General features: G+C 39.0%; 1 protein-coding gene and 1 pseudogene across 1 annotated transcript in view; both read right to left on the reverse strand.

Moving 5' to 3' along the window:
• Positions 1-1,956: 1,956 nt before the first annotated feature.
• On the reverse strand, positions 1,957-2,888 carry LOC118559456 (annotated as a pseudogene).
• Positions 2,889-9,403: 6,515 nt separating this feature from the next.
• The window catches only part of LOC118559459 (olfactory receptor 11A1-like), a 1,337-nt gene continuing 740 nt past the window's right edge, over positions 9,404-10,000 (reverse strand). Inside the window, exon 1 of the mRNA XM_036130185.1 lies at positions 9,404-10,000. This exon is cut by the window's right edge and continues 740 nt beyond it. Within this exon, the coding sequence (XP_035986078.1) occupies positions 9,761-10,000 (240 nt within the window). The 3' untranslated portion in view covers positions 9,404-9,760.

Consider the following 10,000-nt stretch of genomic DNA (forward strand, 5'->3'; position numbering starts at 1 on the left):
TGGCTTGCTCTGTCTTCTGTAACCCAGTCGGTCGAGGCAGATGACCGTTCATACTGAGCCCGGTTCTGCCGGAGGTTTTTTTTCCCGTTAATGGGTGGTTTTTCTTCCACTGTCGCTTCATGCTTGCTCAGTATGAGGGATTGCAGCAAAGCCATGTACAATGCAGATGACTCTTCCTGTGGCTCTACTACTAACGGGTCCCCGGAGGTGAATGCTGCTTGTCGGGACTTTGATGCAATCAACTGGTTCCTTATATAGGACATTTTTGACCAATCTGTATAATCTGACCCAATCCTGTATAATATGATTGAACTTGACTTTGTAAAGTGCCTTGAGATGACATGTTTCATGATTTGGCGCTATATAAATAAATTGAATTGAATTGAATTGAATTGAATTGAACTCATTATCAGAATAAGAAGAACGATAGGAGGAGGATCCCAGCACCTGACTATAAACCTGGTATGGTTTATCATCAAGAACTTCCACTTAAGCGTCTTGTAGAAAATTGCCACCTCGGTTCCTGGGTCTTTTTAAGAATCAATCCTGTATCAGTCCTTCTGCTGTCCGCCTTAAACTCCCTCACCATCTTCGAGTCCATCCTGTGTTCCATGTTTCTCAGATCAAGTTGGTTCACACTGCTTCTTTATTTTCTTTATTTTCCTCCCCTTACCCGGTCCCAGTTCCTGACCATTTATCATAAGTCATTTCTCTCAATAAAGATACTTTATTAACCGGCACCTCCTTTTTGTTGTTTCTGGATCAACCATGGAAAACAACATGACACTGATGCCATGGGAAGCAAGGGTTTATTAAAATGTTACTTTTTATCGTCCATTCTGTTACTTAATTACAATTTAATTATCCATTTTTCTATTAGTCTACATTTGCTTATAATGATTTTTCATTCTCATATTGAAATTGATTTCATTATAATGAGTGTTGTTTAATCATTAGTCTGTTAAAGTTAGCTTTCTGATTTTGCACAATTAGATTTTGTATTATTAATACTTCATGAGAAAATTTGTATTGTTTTCTTCAGAGTACCACAAAAATCAATGTTTGATGCAGTCTTGCAGGCTTTGATAAAGGATGAACTAGGATCTGTTTGGCACTAAAGATCCTTCAAACTAAATGGTAATTGTAATTATTAGATGCAAAACAAGGCTCAGTTTGGGCGAGTACAGGATCTACCTGGAGCCTCCAATGGTTTTTTTACTACTTCTTAGATTAAGTTTTATTTTCTATTAAGGAAGGTTCAACCTAACATGTAACGACCCCTACTGTGCTAACTAGTCCAGCAGACCATCATACAGCTAAGTACAACAGAAATAAAGCATAGATGTTGTCATTAATATATCAGAATAGTGAGTTTGTCAGCTGACACATCTAAAGAAAATCAGTATTTCAATCTGCAAGAGATACAAACCACCAGATGCTTTGAGGGTTGTGGCAGTTGAATAATGACCATTTGCATCATCTAATTCTGCCTGCCAGGGGTATGAATCATTTTGGCTCAACTGTATTCATGGATACCTGCAGAAAAACGTAGACTGTACTTTCATAGTAGCTTTGCTTGAAAAGTTAACAAGGTTGGTTTGAGTTTGTGTTTTCAAATTACACTTATCCTACTGATAAAACCATTTGATGATGACTTTGATTTTTCTCATTTGAGTGAATTCTGCAGCTAAAGCCTAATGCCAGCCTGTTTTTCATGATCAGTATTTCTCTCTGCGCTGACAAAGTTTTTTGCTCATATTAAAAATATTTACTATGCATAAATGTAATCCAGAAAGTGAATCATTTAAAATTTATATTTAAAAAATCATTGGTTAATTTTCATGTTTTGCTTAAATATTTTCTATGCAATTTATTGTCCTAGAAATGATTAAAATCATATATGAATTCAAAGATATACATTGTGTTTAAGATTTTATCATAAATCAAAACAAACCTTCATGATGAAAATTTCTGAACCAGCTTTTTGCACAGGCTGCGAATTTTGGACATGTTCAGGCCATACAGAACTGGGTTAAAGACTGGCTGACAAGTAAGATAATACAGTGATAAAAATATTCTTAACATGCTGGGAACATTATTCATGTTAAATCTGCTCTGTAAGATTTCAAAGGAAACACCAAAAGAGAAGTTGATAACTGAAGTGAGGTGAGGGGTGCAGGTACTGAGAGCTTTCTGCCGGGTCTGTTTGGACCCAGAAAAACACACCTTAAGGATCCTCATGTAGGTGTAGAGAATCACAGACCCAGGAACACAGACTGTGAGAAAGTCATAAAAAGTTCATAGATGTTATTGACTCTGGGCTCCTTACAGGCCAGTTTTATGATGGAATTATTGCCGCAGTAAATCGTATTCATGACGTTCCCACAGAGCTGCAGAGAGGAGCTTAAAACAGTGGTACCACCAACAGCTAACACAGGGGGTAAACCATGTGATAGAGACCAGAAAGACAATTTTCAGTGTAGTCATCATTGAGTTATACTGCAGAGGATGGCAGATAGCAACATACCTGTCATAAGACATGACGGCTAAGTTGGTAAACTCTATACTTGCATACGTATAAATACAGAACATCTGCAGGAAGCAGAGTGGAACAGAAATAATGTGAACATCAGAGAGGATCTGGACCAGCAGGAAGGGGAACAAGCCTGTGCTGCCGTACAGTTCATTCACAAACAGGCTGCACAGAAACATGTACATAGGTTCATGTAAGCTCCTGTTCACACAGATCACCATGATCAGCAACACATTAGAGCCAACGATCAGACATACAGACACAGGACGATGAGGAAAGAGAAGAACTTTACCGAACCAGTGTCAATGTAGGCACTAAGCGTAAAATAAAAAACTTGAGTGGAATTAATTTTCATCCTTGTTTAGTTTGCAACACAATCATAGAGGTGGGTCAGTGGATGAGCAAGTAACAAAAAAACTGATCCATATCAGTAAGAAAAATTAAATCATCACAAAAAACAGCAACAGTGCATGTTTTCAATAAACAAAGAAGGGTTCAAGAAGTTAACTGTGGAAACGCCTCACAGCTACAGCCAGCAGCAAGTCAGGACAGTGATTCATGTCAAGACTCCTAACTGAGCTCAGATCTGCTTCTGCTTCTCTTAAAGAGTCCACACAGAGAGGCACTCATAGCAACACACCTCGTGACTAAATATTCCACAGTCAGCTGTTGGAAATCCAACGAATGAGTCTGGGTTTGTGTGCTGTCAGAAAAAACAGTACTAGCCTGTCTCCACTGTGTCAGGTGTAAAGTTTGGTGGAGGGATGATCACAATGGGTCCATTTTTCATGAATTTTTCTCACCCTCTATGGTCCAGTGAAAGTGACATTTAATACTACAACAAATTGGGACATTTTGGGATTTTCATTGTTCCAACTCCCGAGGAACATTTGGGGTTCAAGAAATAGGCATTTAATCTTCTTATGGAATATTCACTTATAGAAATTATAACTCCTGTGATATGCCTGTGCAAATTCTCAGTTATATGGGTCATTATACTGCAAACAGGAACTCCTGTGATGGACTAGCGACTTGCCCAGGGCATACCCCAGGCGTCAGCCCCCATGGGCCTGGAACCTGCAAGGATAAACACATGGTACACATGGATAAAAACTACAATTAAATATATGACAAGTGAATTCATGAGAGGTGTTAATGGTTCAAAAATTTAAACTTAATGTGTTTTTTGGGGGGATGATGAGCTTGAAGTGGAGGTAGCTCTAACTGAAATAATTTTGTTGGTGTCAATAAACTGCTTTCTTTGTGGTAGTAAATGAATGTACCACAGGCTTTTGAAGTGGTAAACCTTTACTTAACAAACCCTCTCTTGATCAAGATGACTTCATAAATTACAGAACTATATCTAATCTTCTTTTCCTATCTAAAATTCTTGAGAAGGTAGTTGCTAAATCAAGTATGTAATCATTTACAAAGTAATTACCTATTGAAGAGTTTCAGTCAGGCTTCAGAGCTCATCATAGCACTGAAACAGCTCTGGTGAAGGACACTAATGATATTCTCATGGCCTCAGATAATAGACTTGTGTCTATACTTGTCCTGTTAGATCTCAGTGCTGCATTTGATACAGTTGATCACAATATTCCCCTAGAAAGACTTGAACATACTGTAGGGATTTTGGGGAAAGCATTAGGCTGGTTTAAATCTTATCTGTCTGACAGATTCCAGTTGGTTAATGTTAATAATCAATCCCCCACCCCCACAATAGGTATCAAAACGTGCGGCTCAATCTTGACATGTGTGCTATTACTTTTATTGGGGTTTCGAGTTACCATTGCGACATAATTTGAGAAAAACCATGCCTAAAAATCCCATAGGAATTAATGGAGTCAGGTAGAGAAAGCCTCCAAAATGACCATTTTCAATGCTTCACTGTGTCGTCATACTTTCACCTAGAAACACAGTTTCACTTACAGTTTATAGATATATCTTTGATCTATTCAGAGGTGAAAACGGGATGTGGATATCTTTTATGTATTTTTTTTCAGTTACTCCTCAAATTTCATGTCCATACTTCAGCGGGCTCATCATTTATAATGGAAGTCAATGACGGAATTCTCAGAGGGTTAGAGTGACCCACTCTAACTTTTTGAAAGATTTCACAGCTCCGAACAACTTCAGCCTACTCGCTCAATTTCCACTCTACGTAGACAAAGTATACACCAAAACGTAGGTATTTCTGTCTGGATTCAGAAAATGTAACCCTCGTTTGTGTGGGATTTATAGATTTTTTGCAAATCGCCCTGCCCCAGAGCGGCAAAAAGTAGAAACAACGCTCCATTCATTTTCTGTGGAGCTGTCTTCAAAAATCTGACCTGAAATCCCAAACGACACATGTTTTCGCATCGCCTCTCCTAAACGGTATCATGTGCAGGCATGAGACTTTCACAGATTAATGTTCAGGACCCTTCTGGCACTCACAATTCAAGAATTTTTGAGATACGTCTTACGGCTTTGCCGCAGGAAGGGTTTGTTCGACAGTAGGAAATCTGCAAATCTCTGAAACAGCTTCACACATATATCCTTAAAAAGGAACCACCTGTTACTTGTCGCCACACCTACACCAATTTTTGTAAATACATGAAAATAACCATGATTGTTCACCAACGCCAGCTAATACTGATGGTGAAAGAATTATTTTGATATGTCTTGTACTTCTTCAGTTATAGCAATTTGTTCAGGACCCTGTTTAGGCTGTTTGGGCATTTCCATAATATTTCCCCTTTGTTTCATGATTTTTTGGGCCTTTATCATATTTACAACAAAAACAGATAGTATTGTTCCCCTATCCATTCCGAATTAAACACAGTAAAATTACGTCTCTAGCCCATATGGTTGTGGAGATATGGGGTGTTGTTCGAGGGAAAGTGTTGCCATTGTTTCCCAATGAGACAGACACAGAGGTAAAGTGTGTGTGTGAATTAGACAGGCAGCTGCATGTGTGAGTGAGTTTCCATGATAACGGAACTCTGCTGGCCAGAGGTTACTAGAGGTCAGGGACATGCTCCATTGGCTTAGCATGGCACTTTTCCACACCCACTGCGGGGGCTGTGATGAACGTAGGAATCTGAGATTCACAACGTTACTTCCTCTTAATATTTTTAAGGTACGGTATGCACCACGTGGCAGGCCCCTTCTAAATTTCTTCAGAAGTTTTCTAGTTTCCACTGTTATGCTGATGACATTCAGCTATATTTATCCATAAATCCTGATGAATTTAATCAATTACTTGACTACAGGCATGTCTTGACGACATCAAAACCTGGATGACTTTAAATTTCCTGATTATAAATTCTGACAAGACAGAAGTTGCAATCTTTGGACCAGAGTCCTCAAAAAATAAACTTCTTAATAAATCCCTTCGTGGATCATGGATGGCATTAAAGTGGCTTCTAGTAATTCAGTTAAAAAAAACCTTGGTGTTATTTTTGACCACAACATGCCATTTAAATCCTATATTACACAGGTTTCTAGATTTCCCCAATATTCTTTCACCTCTGGAATATTGTCAAAATTAGAAATATTCTGTCCAGGGGTGATGCTAAAAAACTAGTCCATGCATTTGTTACTTCAAGGCTGGCCTATTGTAATTCTTTACTATCAGGAAGTCTACAAAATGCAGTTCAAAGCCTTCAGCTGATACAAAATGCTCCAGCAAGATTTCGGATAAAATCAACAAGAGGGATCAAATTTAAGCTTACCTTCATTGGCTTCCTGTTAAATCAAGAATAGAATTTAAAATTCTCCTCCTCACGTATAAAGTCCTTAATAATCAAGTTCTATCATATATCAGAGCTCTGATTACCCCCGTATGTTCCTAACAGAGCACTTCGCTCTCAGACTGTAGGTCTACTGGTGGTTCCTAGAGTCTCTAAAAGTAGAATGGAAGGCAGATCTTATGTACCCCCATTTACACTGCCCCTTTTTAACCATGCCGAGACCAGTCCGAGCTCGGTAACTGAGAGAACTTTCGAGTGTAAATGCAACACAAACTGAACTGCACCGTGCCAGACACAACCGGACCGCGCTAAATCTAGACCAGTTCATTAGGTGGGTTCGGCTCGGTTTTTCAGTAGCCTGGTTCTCTAATAACAAAGAGCGCATGAGCAGACCGCGTCATCTCCTTACAGCCAGCTGACATTTCAGACATTGATAAAAATACTAGCTTCCCTACCGTGACACACGATTTCCAGTGATGATTCTGCTTAGCAGTGTGATGAACCTCAACGTCTGTCGTTTCCTGCGTCTGTAGGAAGCAGTAGTACCGCAGAATGTCACTAGGAGGCGAGGAACCGAGATAGCGTGATGTGTAAACGGTTGTCAAAACCAAGCTCGGCTTGGTTAACTGATCCAAGCTCGGACCGAGCTCGGCACAGATCGGTTTAACATGGGTAGTGTAAATGGGGCTTTAGTTATCAGGCTCCTCTCCTGTGGAACCAACTCCCAGTTTTGGTCCATGAGGCAGACACCCTGTGTACTTTTAAGATTAGGCTTAAAACTTTCCTTTTGACAAAGCTTCTAGTCAGAGTGGCTCATGTTACCCTGAGCTACCTCTATAGTTATGCTGCTATAGGCTTAGGCTGCTGAAGGACATCAGGGTCTATTTCTCTCAATCAGCTGAGTTCTCCTACTGTTCCCCAGTTTGCATTGTTTCTTGTTATTTCAACTTATAATTTTTTGTTCTCTGTCATTTTTCTCTTCATGCTAGGTACACCTGGTCGGGTGTTCTGTTATGTCATCAATCCTAAACAAGGAAACAGATTGGCTATATTACACCAGGCACCAAGAACAGTGAAAAACAAGAAAATTAAAGATGGATGGGATAGAGGGGCCCACACCGATATTCTTTCAGGGGGTCCAGAAATCCTAACAACTGCCCTGCATACGTGATTATACACAAATATCCCAGTTTGTTGAAGGCTATACAAAATGTGTTATTATTCCATCAATGTGGCCTGCCTACTTTGATGCTGAATTGAGTCAGAATTTTGATAAAGTCAACAGGATTCCTCCTAAGCAAACCTGCAGATCATGAACATGGATTTAATTCCATTTTAAATTGTTTAATCTGAAGTTAGAACTGGTTGTGGAGAGTGAACTTGTGCAACACAGGGACCGGTCCTTTGGTTGTATCGCCTACTACCTTATTTATTTCAAGCTGGAACTGAATCAATGGATGGCCATTTCGTATTCCAACATGGCTGTGAACCACTGTACATAAAAGACATGGATGAACAAATTTGGTGTGAAAAGAATTGACTGGCCTACAGAGAGCCCTGATCTACGCCCAGCAGATAAGATTTCGGAAGAAATTGAGTGGAGACTCAAAGTCAGGACTTCAAGTCCAACATCATTGTCTGACCTCACAAATGTAATTCTGACAGAATTATGAACAACTTCCAAAAACAAAATCCTAAACATTTTGGAAAGCCTTTCCAGAACAGTTAAAACTTTTATATCAGTTTGGTTTGGAAAGATGCTACATTTTTATGCTTTATTTATTAATTTATTCATAAAAAATGTTGCAGCCCTTAAACCATGGGGTCCTGAGTAATGGACTGAGTAATGCTGCCTTTCTTCTTTCCTCACTGTGTATTATTTAGTGTTAATACTTTTTTGTTGCCGGTCTCTAAAATATTGTAAAGCCATCGTTTCTGTCCAGCCTGTTTGTAAATGAACTGTACGTCCCCTCAGTTGTTCAGTTTGTTCAACATCCTGGTGGTTCAGATTTTTCTGATGTTCACATTATTTCTGCTCTCCTCTGCTTCCTGCAAATATTATCTCTTTATACTTGTGCAAGTATATAGTTTACCAACTTAGCCGTCATGTCTTATAACAGGTATGTCACTATCTGCCATCCTCTGCAGTATAACTCAATGATGACAGCATGGAAAATGGTCTTTCTGGTCTACATCACATGGTTATCTGTTGGTGGCACCGCTGCTTTAAGTTCCTCTCTTTAGCTCTGTGGGAACGTCATTAATAAGATTTACTGTTGCAATCATTCCATCGTAAAACTGGCCTGTAACCAGCCCAGAGTCAGTAACATCTATAAACTTTTTATGACTTTGCTCACTGTCTGTGCTCTTGTCTCATTGATTCTCTACTTCTACTCAACTTTCTGGGACCAAAAAGGCTAAGTCTCGTCATTTTAAATAATCAACTTACCAAGCATACAATTGCTACGTGTATGCTCGGTTTGAGGGATTGCTGCAAAGCCATCAACAATACAGACGACTGTCCACTGTGGCTGTACGCTCTTTCAGGAGGAATGAATGGTGCTTGGAGAGACTTGATGCTGGGATTCCCTGGAGAGGAAACTTTCTGACCAATCTGTCTGGAGGATTTGAAAGAGCTTTGAGATGACATGTGTTGTGATATATTTAAAAAAACTGAATTGAAATTGAATTTAATACAATCTCAATTATTTCAATCTCTGGTTCTGGGTTCTCAGGGTGTGGTACAGAGGACAATTTCTCTGCTTCTGTGGCATTTAGACCATTTAGATTCGCTCTGATTGGAGATCTGTTAGTATTACCAAAGGTGTCACATACGTTCCAGAGAACTTCAGACTAAATATTGCTTCTTTATAGAGCATTCAGTGAACTTTAGGATCTTTACTTTGAAAAGTAACAATTTTGGTGCTTCTTTTGACATTTTAGACCCATTTTAAGAACCACTGATCAGGTTTGACCTCATTTTAAAGATTTCTAGAAGAATTACCCTTTTTTATGGTGTTCTAATCCAAGAGCCACAAACCAAATGTGTTTTTTTATCAGTATATGTCAAATCAGAAACAAAAATGCCACTTTAAGGTTTCAAACACTGCATTTATTAAGCATTAATAGAGGTTCTGTCCTTTAAAGAGTTGAAGAAGGAAAACCACTCCGGTGGTGCTTTTCTTTTCTTTTATCCATATTTATCCAGATCTGAAAATTGATAAAAACAAATTCCAGACTTTTAACTCAGGACAGACGACCAAATAAAATGCATTCATTCATTAATTATTTTCATATCAAAACATCTGCACAGAAATTCAGAACAGAGAGAAAAAGAAAAGCATCAGTTGTTTGTCTGCAAACTGAACATCATGTCTCATTAAAGAAACATCTAACCTGACTGCTTCAGAACCATGGAAAAACACTAAAATTGAGCCTAAGACAAAGTGATAATTGAGCCCACACCAGAATAAAATCTTCAGAAATGTTGTCAGGTACGAGAAGCTGAACTGAACAGCTCTGCTGCAGGACCAGAGTTTTCTCCACATAGCAGACGTTTACCCGCGTCTCGGATTGTGGTCATTTTCAGCCCATATAGCACTGGGTTAAAGAGCGGCTGGCACGTCAGGAAGTACAGCGACAAGATAATGGATAACACAGGAGGCACACTGCTTAGATCAAACCTGCTCTGCAATATCTGAAAACAGCAGCCGAAAGAAAAGTTTAAGAT

Source organism: Fundulus heteroclitus, unplaced genomic scaffold, assembly GCF_011125445.2.
Source record: "Fundulus heteroclitus isolate FHET01 unplaced genomic scaffold, MU-UCD_Fhet_4.1 scaffold_290, whole genome shotgun sequence".
NCBI lineage: Eukaryota > Metazoa > Chordata > Actinopteri > Cyprinodontiformes > Fundulidae > Fundulus > Fundulus heteroclitus.